Source organism: Pelobates fuscus, chromosome 6 (genome assembly GCF_036172605.1).
Source record: "Pelobates fuscus isolate aPelFus1 chromosome 6, aPelFus1.pri, whole genome shotgun sequence".
Lineage (NCBI taxonomy): Eukaryota > Metazoa > Chordata > Amphibia > Anura > Pelobatidae > Pelobates > Pelobates fuscus.
Genome location: NC_086322.1, coordinates 105,505,879 through 105,531,170, shown reverse-complemented (window position 1 = coordinate 105,531,170; position 25,292 = coordinate 105,505,879). Strand labels below are relative to the sequence as shown.

Genomic DNA, 25,292 nt, shown 5'->3' with positions numbered 1-25,292 from the left:
TCCCTTGCATAGGATGCCATTTTGCCTGTTTTTTTCTACTTGAACCTGTTTGCTTCAGAGGAATAACACCTTTTCTTTTCATATACCCTTTGTTGTGTTATGATGGAAAATAAAGATGTATAAAAACTGAACAAAGACATGCTGGCAAAGCTGTTACTTACAAAGTAACAAACTGTTGTCATGTGTTCTAGAGCTTAATGTCCTGCAGTTCAACTGTATAATCCTGTCCTATATCAGTTAATGCTCTCTTGCTGTTGAACACATTCTCAATAGCAATGTATTGAGACATGGTTAGGGCCTGTATACTCAAAGACCTGATTGACAGGTTTTTTTTTTATATATATTTTCGGCCATATTAAAGCTGTTAAAGCTTGATATGAGTGAGGCCCCTTTACAAAAATGTTTACTACAACGTCTAACAAAAATCAGAAAGACAGTTGAGGATAGCTAAAATTTTTTAACAAATATGTGTCTGTGTGTGCATGCTCAATTATATATATATATATATATATATATGTATATATATCATTGGCATTTATAAAATGTCAACTTATTACGGGGGAAATTCAACAATAAATGAGACAATTACAAAATGTTATAGGAACAAGGCTGATGAGGAATCTCAAAAATAATACCAATATTTCACAGTCTCTGCCAGGGTAAAGTTTGCATACCTTGGCAGAAATTGTAAAATCTTGCTATTGATTTTGAACATATGACTGATCATGCAAAAACAATATCTATTTTGAAGGATTGTGATAATATGAAGCCATTTATTATCACATAGTTGTTTGGCTATTTTTTTTAAAATCATAATGATAACAGAAATCACCCAAATGGCCCTGATTAAAGGTTTACATACCATTGAATGATTGGCCTTGTTACAGACACACAAGGTGACACACACAGGTTGAAATGGCAATTAAAAGTTAATTTCCCACACAGTTTTAATAATCTAAAACTGCTTCATTAAGCTAAAGTTTTGATGCTTATAGTATCCCTCTAATTTTAAAGAAGTTGTTATGGTGCCTGTATTGTGCCTTTACACATATCCAAAATCAGTGTTTTTTTTAACAAGCAAATCACTTTGATTGTCACCTGCCTGGTTCACAAATGGTTAAAACGGAGACACATTTTTATAACCACTTTGCTGTTTTTCTGTGTCCTTTATGTTCCAGCCTGAAATGCATCCTCTGTGTATATAATTGTGTTCCTGCTATTTCTTTGTTGCTATGCAGCATCCTGGATCCCACACAGTCTCCTTGCTATTCTGTTTATATTGCTTAATAATATCTGAAAGCTTTCAGTAAAGCAGTTACCTTATCTTAATATTGCTTGGCTCACTTCACAACATGACACTTTCTCTTCATCCCTATCATCATCAGCCTTGCCAATCCACCAGGTAGCCGGCATTATATAAAGGGGAGGAAAGAATCAATGAAAGTGTAAAGAGGTCAGACCAACAAGCTAAAATATCTGCTGTGACTCACCAACACATTGTTGGATATGCAGCTGTTTCCCTTCATTAAGGGTTGGGTGTTTCTGATTTGAAAAGCTTCATTTACTGTTGCAATTCCAGAGCATCAATGGCAAGCTAGCAAACAAGCTATTTGCCATTTAAATAAAAGAAATAATGGAAAGCATTATGGAGATGTGTTTTTTATTTAAATATTGAGTCTCTTGCTTATGTTCTTCGGGTAAAGTATCCTTTGTATGTAGTTATTTGTGTTGTTCAGTATTGGCACCATGTGGATGTGGTTAGTATTTTAGTGAAATAAAGAGAAACAATTGATATGGCTGGTGAACTAAATATTTTATTTTTCGTAGTAGGAAATCTTCACAAAAGTACTATTTCAGCCGCCATTATGAAATTGCATTTTTAATAATAGTATCCCACTAGATTTTCTGCTACATTAAAAAAAAATATATATATATTTCATCGCCCTCGTTGACTATTGTAGCTTTCATCTTATTTGGATTCCTTACTCCCAACACTGCTAAAGTCTATGTAAAATACTGTCTTCCTCACCCATCATTCCTATACTGCGGCCTATGCTGAACAGCTTTTCAGTGGCACCAGTGTCCAAAATTTACTTTACCTTAACTTACAAGGTTCTGCTCCAACTCTGCTCCAACTCTATTTCTGCCTTTATATTACTATTAAGGACATTAAGTGCAAGTAATCCACTCTACTAATGACTTGTAGCTCTCCACCTCCCATATAAAACTGTCTTTCTATCTAGCCTCTTTACAAGATACCACATATCTCTTGAGCTATCTACATTGAGAACCTCTACTTTTCCTCAATTACATTACATTACATTACATATGTTAAACCTCCTTATGACTTCTGGGCATGAGCAATGTTGATATTTCCACCTTTATTCAGCCACTTTTTTTGTTCTGTTTATATACGTACAGAGAGGACTTAAACTTGATGCCCCGTTACAGTTTACAAACAAAATAGAACATATTTTTTCCACACTATGAACTATGATCATTTCTACTATAGTTGCTATTCAAAGAAATGCTCAAATGTTGAATGCAGCAAACACAAGTACATCGTTTTTTAATTTCTGACACTTGAAACCATACTATGTCCATGCCTTATGTGGTGAGCATGCCTTAAGTGCTCTTGTGTCTCTCGATTATGGTGACCGCATAAGTGAACATATTGCTTACAAAATGATCCCTTAATGATCAGTCTGGAAATTAAATTTGTACAGATCAGTTTCTAGAAGGGTGTTTTGCTCCATTACATGCCAGGACCATAATTTGTCTCTTTACATAGGTTAGATGTAGGTCCAATTGGACACCTTCGTGCTAGCATCAAACACAGTCTTCAAAATCTTTATATGAAGTAGCATCTATAATCTGTGTATTCAAATATAATTATTAAATCAAAAGCTTTTTTTGGTGGGTAAATTGTGGACATTGAGGAAAAATAGCTAAGGGATTATTGCTTGGTAGACACAAGTACTAAATGTGAAAATATTAACCCAACGCATTTCTTTTTTCCCAGTTATGACAGCGAAGGTCGTCTCACCAACGTAACTTTCCCAACTGGAGTTGTCACAAATCTTCATGGAGAAATGGACAAGGCTATCACAGTGGATATAGAGAGCTCTAGCAGGGAGGAAGATGTCAGCATAACTTCAAACTTATCTTCCATTGATTCATTTTACACAATGGTTCAAGGTAACTTAGACTTTATTGATGTGGAGCGGAAAACCCATGATTCATGAGTGCCAAATGTCAGACATGACAGACTAATTTCAGAAAATCATAGTAATTGATATAAAATAGTTAATAAGTGGTTTTATTGGGTACTAGGTTGAAGGTTTGGGTCTTCATAAACCAGGCAAAAGACCCATAGAAACGCTGATTTTTATCTTCTAAATAGTTAATAAGAAATATTGTTTCTATAGAATTAATTAGAATGTACAAATTACTATATGCCACCATTAGTTAATTCAGAAACAAACTGGTTATAGACATTAGCAGTAATATTGTTGACAAACTGTTACATAAATATTGATATAGTGAGCTTGTTATTTATTTATACATACAATGCTTGTTAAAACAAGTTGCCTTTCCCCAAATGTCTTATTTTATCAGTGAATATTGTAAAAAAAAGATTGCAGATCAAGCAATTAAGTGATGAAGCATTTTTAGAGAGTATTAAAATACCCAAACAAGTTATCTAACTATTGGCATACATTCAGCATGTTTAAAGCAGCACTGCCACCATCTTGAGACTTTGCAGAATTCGCAAAGACCCCTGACAGTGACATCACCACTGCTAGTCCGGTGGCCGGGTCAGATAAAGATGAGATTTACTTACCTGAACCATCTTCCTCCGACTGGTCCTCTTCATCAGAAGTCAATTTCAGTGAATTTCTAACACAGTCAAAATTAGTATTTCATAAAAGTTCTATCTCTTTTTTTGGTGGGGGGTTTTCAGTGCCATTACCACCACTGCTGTTTGTAGTAGTTGTAGTGCAAATAGTCTATGGGCACCATTCCCTTGTTTTTTTATCAAACCATTTGGGAGAGGTTTACTACCCAGTACCCAGAGACTGCCCACTCTTCAAGTTGATAATGTCCTATATACTTCGATATTATCAATATTATGGCAATGGTAGGTTGAGATTGCTGGGGTAATGATAGATACGTGCTTGTAGCCAACAGACCACCTATAAACTGCAGTGATAGCATTACTTTGAAGTCTAATACACATGTCTAGTCAAGTAAAGCTTTGTAGCCCTAGTGGCATCCTATTGAAAGTGGACCCCTATCATTGTACCATTTAGTAAATCAGTAATCGAGTTATAATTTCTGTTGTTTTGGTGTAACTTTGCTGTCACAGCACAGAAACTGCAGACAGTGTTTAGTAAACAGACTCCATAGCTGGAAAGGAAAGGGTTAATTTTATTTCATGTATTTGATGTCTTTTTTTTTTTTAATTTTTAACGAATAAAAATGATAAAAAAAAAGATTTCTCACATTCTTGACAACATCATTTTTGTTAGAAAGCTTTATTTAGATTTATTTTCCCTTTTTATAACTCCCACACCCTTTTTATTGAAATAATACATTCACGGCTCTTATCCTAAAAAAAAGATGTACTTACATTTATTTGTCACTTGATAGGTAAACTTCAGCTGAATTCAAATTTCTCTTTTATTTGCTTTCCCTGTAGACACCAAAATCCAGAATTAAAGAAGAAAGAGTACTTATGTATTCTATGTTGCTATATTAAACTAAAGAGAGTTTAAATGTTGTAATCTGAAAGATGGAAAACAAGAAAGATAAATTAGAACTTTCAATCTTATTACTGCTGCCAAGGGGCTTCCAAAATGTTACCAGAATTTGCAGTATTAGAAGAATACTGTAAGACCAGACAGTGCATTTAACATGACATTTAATTAGTTTATTCTTGTTGAGATCCTTGCAAGATAAATTAGGATTTCTGGTGGGAAAAAAAGCTGTTTACTACTTCTGAACAATATAATTTTTCTTGGATTTTGTTAACTGCATTGTATCTCATTGTACAAAAAACAGGAATACCCACTCTCTTGCCTGGTTTATAAAGAGCCACTTTCCAACCTTGTTTACTAAGGCACAAACCTACCAAGAACGCTCAATTAAAAATAATACATTTATGTAACAGTTTAGCAGATATACAAAAAATATGCATGTTATTATTTTGCATGATTTCATTGAGGTGTAATTAAATCTTAGCTTACAATAGCTGCAGATCTAGTGTCTGCAGCTTCCTCAAACCCTTCCCTTTTTCTCCTGCACAAATTTTTCTTCAATGTGGGCAATCAGGGGATTTTCAGTGAGACGCATGTATGCACAGCGGTCCAATGAAAAACATTTCCTGATCTGTATTAGAGCTCACCAAGAAGTGTACATGCAAGCGTGATGAGAATAAGCACAGGTAAATTCTGTTTAGCTCCAGAAAGCCAAGCAAATTGTAAGAAAACCCTCCCAGCTGTGTGAATGACATCTGTGAAGTTATTACTGGGGCGATTTAGAAAACTGCTGATTTGTAATGAATTTTTATGACATAAAAACAACAAAACACACTGTTCACACATAAAGCACAAGTTGGAGTATGTTGTGTGTTTTTAGTTATTTGTTTCAGTCTGGTTTATGAAGGTCCAAATAGTTAGCCTGGTAAAAGGGTTACTCCAAGTATCATGACCACTTAAATGGACTTTATAGTCACCTGAATAACCACAGTTTAATGTAGTTGTTCTGATGAGTATAATCAGTCCCTGTGGGCATTTTAATGTAAATACTGCCTTCTCTGAAAAGGCAGTGTTTACATTGCTGCCTAGTAACACCTCTAGTGACATTCACTCAGACGCTGCATCCAGAGGTGCATCCTGTTTCAGTGCTACACAGCCACTGACATTCAAAGCTAAACTTTCCTCATAGAGATGCATTGAGTTTATATATGCTGATTGGCCAGCACAACATTTCGCTGTGCATGTGCAATAGCATTCCAATGCTTTCCTATGGGTGATTGTGACAGCCAAGGAGCTGGATCAGGGGCCGAGCCAGTGCCAGCGGACCTGGGCGGCACTGGAATAAACATATGTTTTCTATTTATTTAAGGAGTTTGGGGGAGGGGGTCTGGGAAGCTAAATAGTGTTTTCAACACTATAGAGTCAGGAATACACATTTCATGTTTGTATTCCTGATCCAATTCCCTGGTCCCTTTAAATGTCTCTTTGAAGAGCTGCACATACAGAGGCATACAGTAACACCACCTCCGGCTGCACAAACAATAACACCAACTCTGGCAGCATCATAGAACCGTCATTAGCCTCTGGGATGGTTCTCAGGATGTCAGTGATTAGCTGAGTACTGAGTAGTCATCTTATGCTCTAAAGCTATGCCGACTACCACAGCTTCCGGCTTCTGTGGCTCTGCAGAAGATGAAAGAGCAGCACTGGACCACCATGGAGCACCGGAGCCCGACAGGGATCTAGGCATATGGTTTGCCCTATTACCAAAGAACCAGGCCAAGGTACTCCTCGCACTACAGTAACCCTTTAATGAAAGACCAAACATTCAACCTGGTTATGGGAAGCCAACACCTTTAGCCTAGTTTGCAAAGGCCAAACCTTTCAGTCTGCTTCATAAATGCCCAAAACTCCAGCCTGGTTTATGTAGGCCCTTATGTCCAGCCTGATTTATGCAGGTCTATACCTTGGTCAGCTTCATAAAGACTACAACCAGGATATTAAGAGTCTAGCCTACACCATGATTTATGATTGTCAAGGCAGCTATATTGTGTTACAACTGCAAAATGGAACTACTATGCTATTGTTTCTTCAAGGTTTGACATACTTTAGAAGGAGTCAGTCTAAAATTGCAGGTCCAATGTTTATGTGCAATCAGAAACTCACCCCTTTTCTGTTATCCCTTCATTGCTTATTATAATTAGCTTTGTTGATGTATGAGGACTATACCTTTTATACAAGCACATTGAAATTAATTACAATATTGGGTAATTATCTTTCTTTCCTAGATCAATTAAGAAACAGTTACCAAGTTGGCTATGACGGTTCTGTTAGAATCATCTATGGAAATGGAATGGATTCTCACTTCCAAACAGAGCCTCATATTCTAGCTGGTCCAGCTAATCCAACAGTGGCAAAACGGAATATGACACTTCCAGGAGACAACGGGCACAACCTTGTAGAGTGGAGATTCCGAAAAGAGCAAGCTCAGGGAAAGGTCAATGTGTTCGGCCGGAAACTCAGAGTAAGAACCCATATCACAATGTGACTAGTGCATTTACCATAGATAATATTTTCCATTTTACATCAATATTATATTTGAGTTTTGTGTGGCAATTAAATGGAACTGGCAGCTTGTGTAGCAGTGCATTATGGGGAAAATTAGTGGCAGATGGTGTTTTGTTTGATGTCTTGGCTCTTTCTCTAAACAATGAGTTGTGCTGACACCTGGTTTGAAAAAGGTGAAATAATCGATAATCATATTAACAATTCTAAATAGCTCGACCATCAATGTTTTATTATTATATATTGCAGTAAGAATATTTTAATAATCACTCAGGTAGCGCGCGAGGCATTCTGCATAGTCTAGTAATAAAAGACAATTTGTTACATGTTTAATAACAATCACAACTGTGTGTCACATTTTATTAAATGGTGACCTACAATATTGAATTCTTACACAAATGATGTCAATCACTATTACTAATTAGCACATTCATTATGAACTTGATCAGTAATCTTTAGAATAAAGCTTACAGCACACTTTTTTTGGTTTGCCAGTGGGTCAGTAGAAATAGAGTTTATTCTCATATATGAAGAATAGTAATTATAGTCATTGCTAAATAGCCATTGGATGAAATGTCCTTAAAATGAATGTCTGTATGAACTTTTAAATTCTGCTGACCTTGAAAAATTATTCAGCAATTTACAAATATGAAAAAAAGAAAAACATGTCTCTTATTCCTCTATTGTAGTATTAAAAAAAAAAGTAGATTGTCTATTGACTCTGAATATTTAATATGTTAGCATATTCATTGTGTCATTGTGTCTGACAATGTACTTTTGTTTTGACACTGTCAATCACCTACCTATATTTGTGATAGCTAACCTTGGCACTACAGATGCTAGTGGACATGATTTCCCATGATGCTCGGCCAGCCTTAGCATCATGGGAAATGCAGTTGATAAATTACTGCAGTGCCAAGGTTATGCAGCACTGATGTGGATGTTGCACAGCTGCCTGCACATATGCACGATTTCGTGTTCCCCTTTTGAGATAGCTGCTGTGTTTAGTGCTCTGTAAAATAGGTTCTCTTGGTACCTGTGTATAAGAGAAACACAATCATGAAACCTTTCAATTAGTAAATGTTATGTCTTTTTTTTTCCTTTTTAAAAGACGACTTAGTTCTAAAGACCTCAATTCAGAGTAGGTTGTACAAATGCCAGGCTGTCTCTATGTTTAATGAAACCTTTTAAAACCACAGTTAGTCTAATGCCTTACACTTATACCAAGTAGTTGCTAAATTAATTTACTGGCAAAGGAAATCAATCATTGTAACTGGTGTCTAAACAAAAAAGCTGGTAGTTTGAGAAGTAATAACTGCCTCATGCACAAGCTATATGATTTATTGAACCATCTTATTTGCTTTGTAAAAGGTAAATGGCAGAAATCTCCTTTCTGTTGACTATGATCGAGCCACGAAGACAGAAAAGATCTACGATGACCATAGAAAATTCCTTCTGAGGATTGTTTATGATTCCTCTGGACATCCGACTTTATGGTTTCCAAGCAGCAAGCTAATGGCTGTCAATGTCACATATTCATCAACCGGACAAATGGCAGGTATTCAGCGTGGCACCACCAGTGAAAAAATAGATTATGACGGGCAAGGAAGAATTGTTGCCAGGTTGTTTGCTGATGGAAAAACGTGGAGCTACACCTACCTAGAAAAGGTAAACTGATTTATGGGAAGTGTTTGCAAACACTTATTGTTAGTAGGCAACATACATTTAGTCATTGAAAAATATAACTATTTTGTATGAATAAAAAAATAGTGCAAATAAGCACTTAAAACAATACAATTTCACAAAATTTCCAAATGTTATAACGCATTTTCTTTAGTTGCTCCGCACTCAATGTCTTATGCAGTCTTTCACACAAAACAGCAAAAAGAAAAGCAAACTAATTTTTGAGGTTTTATATAAAAGTGATGTATTTTCATAAAATAGAAGTTTATTCTCCCTGGGGTCTTTGGATATTTTGCCAAGACCACAATGGTGAAATAGCCGCTTGGGTTGTGGCAGCCCGGGGATGTAGCAGAGGTGGGTTAAACTACCTGATATTATCCCCAATGTGCACCCCCATCTTCAATCTTCAGCTCGTGGTGCCATATGCACCAGAAGTCCACATCAGAAGTCCACGTCAGTGCTGTACTACCTGCATATGTAATTTCAACACAATCTATATACTATTTTTGGGGGTTGACACAGCTGCTTTAAATGAAGAGGCTGCATCAAAAGCACCTGCAGTTAATCAGCCACCATTCCATTGCAGCAGTTGTATGTTCCAGGCATTCAGAGAAAGTCTCTTCCTAGAGTTAGTACGAAATATTTGACTCTGTATGAAACAGGTACATTGTTAGGGTTCCATCTATAGATTAGACAATGAAACAAGTAACGTACTACAGGTGGCTCTGAGTGACTGTTTGTGACCGGGCATACTGCATGTCTAAATACATCCACTTCCATGTAGGGACTGCAACAACGTGTATCTTTAAAATTCCATGGATTTTATTCCCATACCAGGAACTTGATTTTTTTTAATCCTTAATTTTCCTAAAAAGCAGAATAAAATTGTAGTTTCTTGTTTAATCAATCACACAGATAGCTGTATCCAACTATTGTTATTAGTGCTATTATTATAATGATCATTTATAGAGTGCTAACATATTCCATTGTTTGACAGTATCTGTTTGGAGTTATCTGCTTAATCAGTCTGTCTTCAGCGGAGGCCTGGTGCATTGTTGGTTAACTCCTACTAATTGCAGCTGGTTAAATTATTTATTACAGTTACTTTCAAAGGGCCTTGGTAAACAAATAAAGATTGCATAAGTAAGATTACAGTTTGCATTTCTGTAATAAGAGCGTGATGGCAACAGAACTGGGAACTTTATGGTCAGAATATTGGTTCTTTAGTTAGTTATACACAATCCCAACTTGTTAATGTGCTTCTGTGCGCATATATGTCTGTTATTAAACTTTTACTTCATGCATAGTTTATATCATGATTTCATAACAGTTGCATCAATTTACTATTGTTTTAGTTTTATATATCAAAATTATACAGGCTTGTTCTTGAAGGGATTCTTTTGTGTTTCACAGCCGCCAAAATATGCCTGACTAAGTGGAAAAAAATGAAATCAAAGTATCCCCATTTGCCAAGCTAATAGTGTTTGACTTTAAGTAGACTTTTTGCAAAGCTATTTAGGGAATATCACTACTGAAGTGGCACAGAGTAAACAAAAAACAGCTCGAACACTCAGAAAGCAGTATAAAGAACTGCTTTTGCCATACAGAATTCTGTAAGTAACCAGGGTATTAATTCAGTCTGAAAACATTAACATACAGACTTTATGTCCTTTTGAATTCCAAAACCTGCAATCTGTCACAACTCATCATAATTGCACATGCTGAGCAAGGGCAGATGATTAAAATCCTGATCTGTGCCAAGGAATGTGCAAAAAAAAAAAAATGTAAAAGCCATTGGTAAAAGCGAACTTGATAATCAAGTCCAAATGGAATTAAAATGCAGCTGAATCATGTCGGCCGGTATCTCAGTGATTATAGCAAAGATCACAAAGATAGACTTAAATGCTCAATTATTGTATGAACAGAGGGAAAATGACTATGGCTGTGTTATGACATGGCCTCCTTTCAGTTTGAAGAGCGTTTTTAGATTTTAAAAAGCAGCTGCAACCCGCCTCTGGTCATCACAAGCCATTTGTGATATCTGGTGTGTACATGGCACTGTGTATGCTTGTGAAGTAAGTCATGGAAGGAAAGAGTAGACTTCAATGAAACATGTACCTAAATACATTTTTAGATAAAGAAAAAAGTTTAAATACAATCAAAACTATTCGTCCTATTCTATAATGCAATAAATGCAGTCACTCTGCAAGCAGGTATCTCTGGTAAGCCATTCAACTGTTATCATAATATATATGTGGTTATAGTCTGTTTGTGATTAAGTAGTCACTGCGTCCCTGTATCCTGTTGAATTATTGGCACTCTAGACAACATCACTTCTGCCTCAGTTATTACATATGACTTCCCATAACCATTGACAATCTGCTTCTTGGCTGCCTGTGCTTGACAAAAGAATAGCACAATCAACGCATCCAACACAATTATAAATCTCTCACTGCTAATTGTAGGAAATTATACTGTAAAGTATCCACTAAATTAAGCAGAGAATTACAAACAACATGGAGGGTCAAGGATGATTCAATTAAAAAATAGAAAAAAATATGCAAAAATAAGTTCTACAATTATGTTCTTTTGTGGAAAATGTAATGCTATTTTCTAGACTATTAGTACTTAATATTCTTTGTGTTTATCTTATTCATCATTAATACTGTATTTTCTGTTTTCTTTTCCAGACAATGGTCTTACTCCTTCATAGTCAGAGACAGTACATATTTGAATATGATTTACTGGATCGGCTCTCTGCAATCACAATGCCTAGTGTAGCTAGACACACGATGCAAACAATACGTTCCATTGGTTATTACCGAAACATTTACAATCCCCCTGAAAGCAATGCTTCAGTCATAATGGACTACAATGAAGAAGGGCAGCTATTACAAACAGCTTTTCTAGGCACAGGCCGAAGAGTTCTGTTTAAATATAGACGACAAACCAAACTCTCAGAAGTCCTTTATGACAGTACAAGAGTCAGTTTTACTTATGACGAGACAGCAGGAGTCCTGAAAACAGTCAACCTCCAGATTGATGGGTTCATCTGCACCATCCGATACCGCCAGATTGGCCCATTGATAGACCGGCAGATATTTCGCTTTAGTGAAGATGGAATGGTAAATGCGAGATTTGACTATAGCTATGATAATAGCTTCAGGGTGACTAGCATGCAGGGGGTAATAAATGAAACACCACTGCCTATTGAGTTGTACCAGTTTGATGATATTTCTGGAAAGGTTGATCAGTTTGGGAAGTTTGGGGTTATTTACTATGATATTAACCAGATAATCTCTACAGCTGTAATGACCTACACAAAACATTTTGATGCTCATGGCCGAATCAAGGAAATACAATATGAAATCCAGAGATCTCTAATGTATTGGATTACTGTGCAGTATGACAACATGGGAAGAGTGACTAAACGGGAAATTAAAATCGGTCCTTTTGCAAATACTACTAAATATGCTTATGAGTATGATGTCGATGGACAACTCCAAACAGTATTCTTGAATGAGAAAACAACGTGGAGATACAGTTATGACTTGAATGGGAACCTACATTTGTTGAACCCTGGTATCAGTGCAAGATTAACACCACTCCGCTATGATTTAAGAGACAGGATAACACGGCTAGGCGATGTTCAGTATAGACTAGATGAGGATGGATTCTTGCGCCAGAGAGGGACTGAGATATTTGAGTACAGCTCCAAGGGACTTCTCACAAGAGTGCACAGCAAAGGTAGTGGATGGACCGTATTGTACCGTTATGATGGCCTCGGCCGTCGAATATCTTGCAAAACTAACCTTGGCAAGCATCTGCAGTTTTTTTATGCAGATCTTAATTATCCATCGAGGATAACTCATTTATATAATCATTCAAGCTCAGAGATAACCTGCTTGTATTATGACCTTCAGGGACACCTTTTTGCAATGGAGATAAGTAGTGGAGAAGAATTTTACATAGCTTCAGACAACACAGGGACACCTCTTGCTGTTTTTAGCAGCACCGGTTTCCTGCTGAAGCAAATCCAATACACTGCCTATGGAGAGATCTATTTTGACTCTAATCCTGACTTTCAACTCGTCATAGGATTCCACGGAGGGCTATATGATCCACTCACAAAGCTTATACACTTTGGTCAAAGAGACTATGACATTTTAGTTGGGCGTTGGACTACACCTGATATTGATATCTTGAAAAGGATTGGCAAAGACCCAGCACCTTTTAATCTGTATATGTTTAAAAACAACAACCCCGTCAGCAAGATCCATGACATAAAGGATTACATCACAGGTAAATACAACCTATATTTACATATTACATTGTATAGAACAGCATAAAATATGACTAATTAATGATAAGCAGAGGCACTACATCTCCTAGACAGGGGATTGCTTAAAAGGATGATATAGGCACTGTAAATCCTTCATATCATTGAAGTGACTATAGTCTGGAGTCTCCTGTAGCTGTCTGCACATTTTTGTGTTGAACTGTTTTTAATGGTATAATGCTAAACAAAAGTCCCTAGCAGCCTAACACCTCTGTGCTGCTTGAGCTAATGAGGGAGCATTGGGTGGTGGTGGTTTCAGCCTACAATAGCTGCACATTGTTGGTATATATTGGTATGTCTAAGGATGTGTGCAATCTTTTTCTTAGTCATACTTCCAGTGGGGGACGGTCTGTGGGCAGCCAGAGACCTTAATTCAGTGTGAGACTGCTTGCAATTGGTTTCCCATTGAATGGATGGACAGCTCCAGCGGACTCCAGGTACTACAATCAATTCAGTGACATGAATTGGTTAAAGTTACTATAGTGTCCCTTAAAATAGCTAATGGAAATTAACAGATCTTCTAATTACAGTCCGTAAACCCCATTGGTTTAATCACTCTATAAGTTGATTATAATAAGAGTATCAGGTTGACAAAGAGATGCTGTGCCTCATATTGCTGGTAACACATTGTGCATCTGAACTAGTTTTTAACCCCTTAAGGACACATGACGTGTGTGACATGTCATGATTCCCTTTTATTCCAGACGTTTGGTCCTTAAGGGGTTAAGGGTGTTTGTTATTTATGAAATATTCCACCATTTGTACACCTGGGCTACGATGCTGCTTCTTAATATCTGAGAGTATATCAGAGCTCAGAGTAGCTGTCTGTGTTGTGGGAGTAATGCTGCCCCATCCTTTTTTATTCATTGTGGTTGCATATGTATTATTTTCCTGAAATATTTTCTTCATGTATATCGTCTACACCTGTAATCAAGAAACTATATATATATGGTTATATATGTATATATCTTACAAAGAAGGCATTTTAATTTTGAAGCAGTTCGGTATATGTGGGGTTGGATTTCTAAGTATGGTTAAACGTTAGTCCTTTTAAAATATTAACCCTTTAAATGTCATTGTAAAGATCTAACAAAATATAGCAATTGACTGCTTTTAATACAAAAAATTGCAATGATTAGGTTCCTCACAGCCTCAGATGTCTAATATAAAGTCCTTTAAAAGTCTTCTCAACTCTTGCCTGTACCTTTTTCTATCTTGCATTCCTAAGCAGATAATTTAATACTCAAATTGGTAATATCAGGGTGCACATACTCAATATCTGGCGACTGTCCATGTTTTGGTCATGCTGAGGTTAGTGAGAATGCCCATTATTACCATGAGAATCATCTTGTTCTCCTTCACATTCTAGTAAAAACGAAAGCACTTCCAAGTCTGGAAATAAAGTTGTTCATTGCATGTCTGCATGACTTATGATGAATATACAAAGCTCTCCCATAAGTAATAAAGCTGCTCCATTTTTGGATTTATGTCTCCTGTTTTGATAACATTTGATTGTTTAAACATAACCCCTTAGACAGTTTGCCCCAGGCAGCTGTTTAAATGATGTATGAGGGATCGCTTCTGGATTTCTAGGGAAATGAAGAAATGAGTCTGCGGTTAATTGTCTGAAAAGTTAAATATAAATTGGCTGTTCAGTTCTACCTGTTTTTATAATGTTATTAACCTCCTCCCGGTGCTGGCTCGGATTTACCATGAGCTTATCTTCATATTAGTAACTAGATGTTTGAATTGTTCCAAATGCTGTAATGATCTGATTATAAACCAACTCTTGTTGTGTGATAATACTGGCACATGAAATCGTATTTATAATGTAAAATTTAGAGACTAGTTGAGATTTGCCATTACAGTTCTTTTCATCTAGGCGGGACTGAGCATATGATGAATTTTATTTAAAATATAAAATTAAAGTTTTACTGCTCTGTAGACTCAACTCACACAATGCTGATGAGCAACAAGCTCTAATGCTGTTAAATGCTCATAAGTCCTAATGATAAATGACAGCAAGTGTCCATCATACTTTTGATAAGTCACCCAGAATTCACTGGAAAAAAGAGTGGTTGCTAAACTAACTAAATAAAAGCCTGAATTAAAATGTCACGTACATGTTTAGTAATTTATGCCAGGCACTGTCATGCTTTTTATTTTAGTATTTATTTCCCTTTTTTATTGTATCGCTATGAAAGAATCTAGCTGGGTAATTTAATAAAATGTCGTGTAAATGAGGCCTTGTAGGAAGAAGCTCTTGTGAAATGTTACCTTCGTCAAGAATCTCTTTAAGCTGCTGTGCAATGGGACAGATGCTCTCTATTAACAACTGAAATGAGATGCTATCCTCTTGACAAAGGAGTATTTGGAAGAAGGATAGCCACACCATTCTGAAGAGCAGTTTATCACAGGTTATTTAGCTATGGAGGATGCTATATGCAAAACTGTACTTTTGTGCCACCTGAGCCCACACTTGTCCCCTGAATGTAAAAAATGTCAAATTAAGTTTTTTCTTTGATGAATTTGATAGGAGAGTTACAATTCGAACGTGCATGTTTGTCTTCCTAGGGCTGAATTCCTGTAGTGTGGTATGAGCACTGTGCCAGCCTCGATAAAATTAGCATTATGTCCACGTGGTGTTTCTCATTTTAAAAATGTATAAAACAAAGGATTTCTAAAATAAACATATGGCTTTCTGTAACATTTGATTGTTTAATTTTTACTATAAATTGTAAATATCAGTATGTACTTTATTATAGATAGTAAACTTAATCGACTATCCAATATGTTTAATTGCATGACATACTGTACATTTTATTATAAATGACCTTGTATACATTTCTGTTTAGAATTCATTCTATAGGTTTGAAATTTGCCTTCTATTGAATATGACTGTATGTGTTAATCTGGATTTGGTGTTGCTGGCCATATGGCCTTTATGAAATGTCACACAATGTTAACCCTCACTTCACTGACATTATAAGAAATATTGTTATTTTTTTTTTATTATCGTAGATGTTAATAGCTGGCTGGTGACCTTTGGGTTCCATCTACACAATGCAATTCCTGGTTTCCGTATTCCTAAATTTGATTTATCAGAACCTTCATATGAGCTTCTCAAGAGTCAACAGTGGGATGATGTGCCAGTAAGTTCTGTATCTTTTCATATTTATAAAATGTCTTTAATTATTTTGCATCTTTCTTACAAATGACACACATTTATTTAGCTTATGAAAAATAATGATAAAATATATATATTCATACAATATGTATTTCTCACATTTCTAAAATATGTGGATGACTAAGGATGCGTTTTAATATTTAAAACTAGCCTATTTATTGAGCTATGCCTACAAATATTAAAGAATGCTGTTTTGTTGAGCCTTTTCAAATGTCAGCTGTTCAATCGGCATAGCATTCTGTAATTCAGCCATGACCATTGGCTACCCACAAGGGTGCACAAAGTCACTGGTGATGCAATTTTAAGCAAAGTTAAGCTTGGATCATAATTATTAAATACAATGTATACACTTACTTACACTAGGTTTGGACAATGTTTGACTTTTCGTGCTATTTAACAATACTTCGTAAATAATACAATACACATTGAGCAGAAGGTCATAAAGGAACATGACAAGATACTACATCACCACCCGCCCCCCCCCCCCCCCAACAATCTCAGTTTCACAACTTTGCTTAATTTATTTAATAAAAGTTAAATTGAAAGCAAGAAGTGAATCGGACCGAAATGTGCACAAACTGTGGGTATCACACTACTTTTTAGAAGAAAGATATTATCTCGTTACATGATTTTCAAGGTTCTAACATGAATTATAGGCAATGCCCCGGCCCCTTTTAGATGACTTTGTAACGTGACTTCATTCTAAAGGAAGCTTTAGAAATGGATATTTTCCCTTTTCCCACAGGCTCCAGAGAGAGGCTGTGTGAGTTGGGACATGTAATGAAATCACAGACAGTGTGTACAAAACTGTCATTCTTACATTTGGTTTGGGATGCTCAAAACAGTGTAAATCGTCTAGTGTGTAATTGAAAGCTAGCCAAGCCTACTAAACAAAGCCCAGAGTGTCTATTAAAAAGATTTATTTTTCTTAGATCATTTGAGAAAATAAAAAAAAAGTAGAAACTAAGGAGGACCACAGAGTAAGAGAAATGCAAGCTGGTTTACAACTAGCTCAATGGTGAATGGATATGTTGTACTAAAGGGAAATTAAAAATAAAATCCTATTTAAATATTATTTTTTTCTGTATTGCCCCATCTGGCTGAAGAAAGGTGGCGAATGAGTGGTAAATATACATTATTTTAATGTGAAAGGTTGATTATATGGTAAAAGTTAATGAACCTTCAGAAAGATCAGTTATGTAGGGATATAAATAAAGGTAAAACCATTTACTTTTTAGCTGTTCTCAAGCCTGAAAGCGTTTGAAAGCTAGTAAATACTCTTTAGTATTTCATCAAGGGATGCATTTTGTAACTGTAGATAGGTTTATCTCTGGTAATTGAATGGCAATTTCCCTTTTCTAGGTTTGTCCTAGTAGTCTGTGGGGAAATTGCGATTTAACTAGTGGAGATAAATGTATCTGTAATATTATAATTAAACGCTGGCCTCACAGCGTAAAGGTAAGCGCCCTCAGGATTTTCCTTTCCTCACTTCTTCACTTTCTTGGTTTGTCTGTTTATGGAACAATCAAGATACAGATAGCAATTCCGACAGCAGCATTGCAGTCCCAGTCTATTGTCCCATTCTGCCCAGGAAATTAGAATCTGACATACGACACAAAGCACAGTGAAGGCTATGACGTTCAATTTTCCCACTGTGTTACCCTAGTCACAACGAGTTTGATTAAATACACCAGGACACTCCAGGCAAATAATATATGTTTCAAATAAATTTGCACAAAACACTGGAAAAAAACTGTTTATGCATCACGAAGATGTGAATATAGGTGGACTTTGCCAGGTGTTGAAAACGAAAGAAGGTTCAGCCTTTCCATTGAAGAGGTTAACAGGGGGATTTCACAAGTATTATGTTCCAAACCATTTCTGTACTTTGATTTGATGGATGGGGATTTACTTAACCTACCTCCTGATACACACACTTTAAATAAACACTCCAAGCAACTTAACCACCACAGTCCAGTGTAGTAGTTGTGGTGTCAGGAGTGTCCGGACACCCTCTCAGTGTAATTAGTCAAATCGTTTAACTTGGTATGACAACACAGCATGAATGTATGGTAATGGAAAATACCCTTCATTACAACAGCAATGGTGGGACGCAAAGACTGTTGGCTCGCCTAGAAGTCATTTGGCTTACTTGTCTGTTGCACATCCATACAACAGTCCAAGTCATGAGAAAACAGCTGCATTTACTTGGCATTGTAGCCATACAGAATTACTTTCCTCATTTGTCCATGTTGTTCTGTACATGAAAGGTGAATGTAGTGTTGATTTCAGATCCCTACTACACCAGACTTGTAAAGTCTAAAACAGTGGATGTCTGTCTAGAATATTCACAAAAAGTATTCACTGCTCAGCACGCTAGACTGATAGTTGAACTTGTCATGGTCCACAGGTCCCGATACATCTGAGTTGCCCCTTTCTTATTTTACTATAGAGGTAATGTATACACCCTGTTCAAGTGTAACATTTCACTGTTTACACCTGTTTCCAGCAATGAGCAGTTCAGATACAAAATAGATTATATATATACTTTTTTTGCAATTTATATAAAGAATATAGTTATATTGTCACTGTTCACCAAAGGACCAGTTTAACCACTTCACTGCTAAGCATGTGTTTGTTTTGAAAATATTAGGATAACATATATATTCGAATTGTGGGATACATCACTAGCACATACATGTAGGACAAAACAGCAATTGTGTGCATAGATTTACATGTAGTGATATGAAAAGATAAATGTAATGTAAGCTGTAACTATATTGATAAACAATACATGGTCATGTAGTCCATCAGACAAAGACATCAAGAGAGTAATACAGTTATTGTATAGTAATTTATTCCCCCTGTCATGTGTTACTTGGCAAGAACTAAGTTCTTTGTAATCAAGGTTCCATTTTTGGTCATACATAGTACATGCATTATTCAGATGTAATGGCTTTAAGCTGGCCTCATTAAGTATTGTCATCTTATCATGCCTAAAAACACAGTAGCAAAATTACTTTATTGGGCAACTTAACCATCCATCTTTAAACATATTTACACACTCAATCCTCAGGCAGTTTTGTATGTCATTTTTAATCCTAGATGTGACAAAATGGCATTTCGGGTTATATTAAAAAATGCCAATGGGGAAAAGAAGTAGAATTCATTTTAGCTGCTTGGAAATGAAATATCAGCTTTAAATGTAATTGCGGGTTTGAAGATGATAGACCGCTTAATTGGCAAATAGATACATGTATTATGTGTTAATGACTAAGAAAAAAAGTTGACGGCTTTTCATTAGCTTCAGGCTACTGGTATCAATGAGAGAAGACTATCCATCAAACCTTGACAATGAAACCAGTGTGCTGAATTTCCCTGGGTAACAAGCATTTACTCTCTCTGTAATGCGGGCACTTCTAATTAAAGCACAATGCAGCATGGATATGTATATCTTATACTTATCCATAGTTTGTGATAAGACTTAAAACACTGTTCTTGCATTTACTCTTCCTGTAGGAAATGAAAGTCTACAATTCACTGACTATGCAACCATTGTCACATACCTTCCCCTGTAGTGCCCCTTCTTAATTCCCCTCCCTAATTTCCTCCCGTACTGTACCTCTTGCGTTCGTTCCTCCTTCATCAACTTTTGTGTAGATAATTGTGATTGGCAAACCAAGGCACTGTAAAAAGTTTCAAACTTGTGTATTTCGAAAATGCGGCACTTCCTCCCTTAAATTGAGTTCCGTTCATTTGTTGAATATATTTTATCTTTTTTTCTGGAAGGAAAGGAAGGATACATATCTTATTTAATATATACCAAGGATATATTAGAATGACTTCAGAGAAATTTACAAATGTACACATGACAATGTATATCTGTGTATATTTGCCATAATACTCTTCAATATGTTAAACCTATTTGGTAATATTTTCCATCTAGTTCCTCCTTATTAATCTGGAGGGGAATATGATACAGCAATCATTTTAAGACTCAATGTTCAAAAACACTTGCTATTTGCAAATTATCACAATTTATTTTTTCTTTCGTTTATTTCAGCCAATTTCTGGAGTACAACAACAAGTGGCAAGACAAGCCAAAGCCTTCTTATCCCTGGGAAAAATGCCAGAGATTCAGATAAACAGGCACAAGTCATTTGGAGAGAAATCATGGTTGTGGTTTGCAACAGTGAAATCCTTAATTGGAAAGGGGGTCATGCTGGCTGTCAATCAAGGCAAAGTGATTACCAACGCACTTAACATTGCAAATGAGGACTGTATTAAAGTAGCAGCAGTACTTAACAATGCATTTTACTTGGAAAATTTACACTTCACTATAGAAGGGAGAGATACCCATTATTTCATCAAAGCCACAACACCAGAAAGTGATCTTGGAACCTTAAGACTAACGAGTGGACGCAAAGCCTTAGAAAATGGTATTAATGTGACTGTGTCCCAGTCAACTACAGTAGTGAATGGAAGAACTCGCAGGTTTGCCGATGTTGAAATGCAGTATGGGGCCTTGGCCCTTCATGTGCGTTATGGCATGACACTTGATGAGGAGAAGGCTCGAATTTTGGAGCAAGCTAGACAAAGAGCTCTGTCCCATTCCTGGGCAAGGGAACAACAAAGAGTACGCGATGGAGAAGAAGGTGCCAGGCTGTGGACTGATGGAGAAAAAAGACAGCTTCTGAGTGCTGGAAAAGTACAAGGATATGATGGGTACTATGTACTCTCTGTGGAGCAATACCCGGAATTGGCAGACAGCTCTAATAATATACAGTTTCTCAGACAAAGCGAGATAGGGAAAAGGTAACACATTGGCCTTGCAGAGGCTGCCAAAGAGACCTAACTACGTGCTTCCTCTACAAGGGAGACCGTTTTGCTGCGTTGCTATTTGAGCCTAAACGTTACGTTTGCTCAGACATTCTTTATGTAGCACAATCTCTGTTGGACTCTGTGAAGATAGAGCCTTTCTGGGGAATGACAATGCTATCAGCAAACCCAACCCCGTTTGTTTTTATGAATGACTTAAAAGGTGATCTGCTTTAAGAAAATATGTTTACATATGCATATCACTGCACTCTGACTGAAAGAGGAAAGCCTATCGGTTTTTAGTAGGCTTATATTTGTGTTCATCCAGGCACTGTATTTAAATTGATCTGTACAGTGTTTCCAATTATTACTGAAATGTTGGCCTTTGCTTACAAAAAGTAGTTTCTGGATCTCTCTCTTTCTCTCTGCATAGGACGTGGTATATATCATTGTTAATTTTGAAATGTGGAGCAAAATTATTGTTTATAGACAACTCGACTGCTTTTACCGTGCTGCTTTATAAAAGGACATTGGCACAAGTGAATTATGCTACCATGTGACTTTAATAACAGATTTTACAATGCTAACATGGTTTTGCCTTGAAAAAAAACATTAAAAATAAATAAAAAATATTGCAAGTAGAATTATCTTCAAGTTCGAGCAAAGGAATCTGTTTTTTTTTTGTTTTGTTTTGTTTTTTTTTTGTAAATAATGTGATACAAGTTGTTTATGGATTTTTATAGGAATTACAATTTACTGTACATCAAATATTAGTCTCAGAGGAGTTAATTTATGTAAAAGTGTTTAAGAAAGTTTATATATAAAATAAAATGATAAAAAAATGAATGTAAGAGGTTTTAATGATTCATTTTCTACCAATTCTTTTGTAGTGTTTGGAATTCTGAAAAATAATAGTGCTACTGTGCTTAAAGGGGATCTATCATGAAAATACCATTTTGTGTTACTCACTTCTTTTTAATATGCATGGTAGTAGCATGTTAATACATCAGTACTATAGTGACTATAAAATACATGGTAATATTTTCTCTGCATTCCATTAATCCGGAATCCCTGCTTTTAGTAATTTACTTATGTTCAACTAAATTATATTCCTTAATCAAGTGATAACAGGGGTCATCTTTTGACATCTATTGCCAAGGCAACTCATGCCAACAGAAAAAAAATATTTAGTGGAAATTGGCACCCACATAAAATTACACTATAATATTATTTAAACATAATATTATTATACTTTGTTTTGATGATAGATCCCCTTTATCTTAAAGAAATTCTTGGCCTACTGTATTGACGATGTTGGCAAGGTTATCTAGAAGTAATTTTAGTAACGCTTATATTTATATTGTAGAATCACGTACAAGTAGAGCTTGAAAACATATCATAAACTGAAATGTATATTTACAAATAAAAAGGCAGTAGGACTTGTGATGTGTACGTTTCAGACAAGTGATGCGCAATACCGACTAGTAACATTGTACTTCCATGTTACTGGAGCCGTTCATAACCACGGATTTCTAAACCATGTCAATAATTACTTTTCTCTTTTTTTATTATAATTATTATCTTGTTCAAACCAAAAGGTACTTAAACATGGTGGTTCTATGAAAAAAAATAAAAAAATTCTTTTTATTAAAAATTAAATTCAACCATACTAGGTACCAATTGCTTTATTGTCCTATAGCTACCTACAGTCATCGTGATCATGAGTCTAGGACACTGTTCAAGATACATCTTAACTTGTTAGCCGCAAGAGGTTTTTTGTCTCTGCTCAGGTGAAGATGAGTCAGGCTTGATCTAGTGCTGGATCTCTTTGCAGTGTTCACAGGAATTAAAATACATGAAGGGTGGTATAGCTTCTAGAAATGATGTGTAACATTTCAGTGCTAAAATATATTTGACTTGGGATTGAAATAAAAAAGTAGTATGTTGTGAAATTCATTCAGAAAATGTCCAACCCTGTATAGTAAAAGCAATAAATTCATTGTGTTCTTTATATATTTATTTTATTATGTTTTTTTGCGGTGACTATTGTTTTTACAGCCACTGTCTACAAGATCATTTGAAACCAACAGAATAACATAGTATATAAAGAATAAAGGTGTAGATTGTCTAATGAAATATCTAACTTTGCTTTAGTAGTGCTTGTATTCCAGTGTTCGCTAAACCAACCCATTTCATTTGATAGAAACAAATACCCCACTTAATTACTAATTAGTGAAGTTCAAATGAATCTTACACATGCCAGACACATCTCATACAACTTTTAGATTTAGCAGATAGACTTCCACACTTTAATGTTTTAGTTAATCTTCCAAGTCTTGTTTGTTTCTCTACTGCATTAATCTTTGCCAATTGCACTTTGCCTCTTCCTTAAATGGTAACCGTCATCTTCCAGGATTTTTAATATTATATTTACTTATCTCCTATTTTAAAAAAATATGTGTCTGCGAGGTAAAAAAAAAAAGGAAATATAGAAATTCACACTGCTGTATTACATTCATGATGTAGCTGAACCCATCCATCTTGTCTCTCTGTTAATCGCTGTTATAAGCATTGCCCTTTGCACCTGTCTGTCAGCATACAGAGACCTTAGTGAGATAGGAGGAGAAATATACACAATGGAGAGATTTATCAAAGTGTTCTGTTCTATAGAGTGGTACAAATATATAAAGAGGGAGGAGTCACTAATGGAATGTGCATGCTCAACCACTTTTTAGAACAGAACCCTATGTCTGCTAATCTTCCAGAACTAATCCTCCAACATATGCCCTAGCTATACCAGTACTGAACTGCATTAAACTTCATTGTGATGTTGATAACTACATTTTTAGTATACGTTTAAAGCCAAATGGGAAAATCACACGGAAAATATTAACACACGTTATAGATGATTTTCAAAAGTTTTAATTAATTGAATGATTTACAGAGACACGATTACTATGATTTAAAACTGAAAACAACTTTTATTTTTTTATAATACAAAGTTCTTGGATATGTAAACATAATCATTTTCTGAAAGACCTCATGAGTTGCTTATAGTATGTGCCATCTGCAGTAAACTAATAGGCAATTACAATATTCTGGCAAGCTTTCCAATTCTATGATGTATTCAAAAAATATATTAGCATGTGTTTAAAATAATCAATGGCCAATGACCAAATGAAAAACATCCAATGTATAGTGCTAGAAAAAAAATATACAAACTTGTGTTTAATATTTATTCATAGTTATATTACACACGATATATAGAATATACACTGATCAGCCACAATATTAAAACCACTGAAAAGTGAAGTGAATAACTTTGATCACATTGATACAATGGCAGCTGTCAAGAGGAGGCATATATTAGGCAGCAAGTGAACAGTCAATTCTTGAATGTCATGTGTTGGAAGCAGAAAATATGGGTAAGTAAAAAGGTCTGAGTGACTTTGACAAGGGCCAAATAGTAATGCCTACTGGATCAGAGCAACTCAAAAGCGTCAAGTCTTGACAGGGTGTTCCCGGAATGCAACAAAAGTGGTGCGAGGAAGGACAACCAGTGAACCAACGTCAGGGTCATGGGCGTCCAAAGCCCATTGATGCACATGGTCTAATCACACACACAAAAATGATAATATAATAAAATTGCTGAAAACTTAATGCTGGCCATGATAGAAAGGTGTCAGAATACACAGTGGATCACAGTTTTCTACACATGGGGCTTTGTAGCTGCAGACTGGGCCACTTCTAAATGTGGACCATGATGACCCCTGTCCACCGCTGAAAGCTCCTTCAATGGAGATGTGAGCATCAGAACTGGACCATGGAGCAATGGAAGAAGGTTTCCTGGTCTGATGAATCACATTTTCTTTTAGATCAGGTGGATGGCAGGATGTGTTGTTTACCTGGGGAAGAGATGTCCAAATTCCCCAGATCTCAA

At 35.9% G+C, this 25,292-nt stretch overlaps 1 protein-coding gene across 7 annotated transcripts in view; it reads left to right on the top strand.

Moving 5' to 3' along the window:
* Positions 1-23,363, top strand: part of TENM3 (teneurin transmembrane protein 3) — an 836,163-nt gene extending 812,800 nt beyond the window's left edge. For all 7 annotated transcript variants that reach the window (XM_063458145.1, XM_063458151.1, XM_063458150.1 and 4 more), the window contains 6 exons: positions 3,023-3,198; positions 7,049-7,284; positions 8,697-8,993; positions 11,699-13,310; positions 16,369-16,499; positions 20,598-23,363. In XM_063458145.1, the coding sequence (XP_063314215.1) occupies positions 3,023-3,198; positions 7,049-7,284; positions 8,697-8,993; positions 11,699-13,310; positions 16,369-16,499; positions 20,598-21,353 (3,208 nt within the window). In that variant the 3' untranslated portion in view covers positions 21,354-23,363. The remainder of the gene's footprint in view (positions 1-3,022; positions 3,199-7,048; positions 7,285-8,696; positions 8,994-11,698; positions 13,311-16,368; positions 16,500-20,597) is intronic.
* The last annotated feature ends 1,929 nt before the right edge of the window (positions 23,364-25,292 follow it).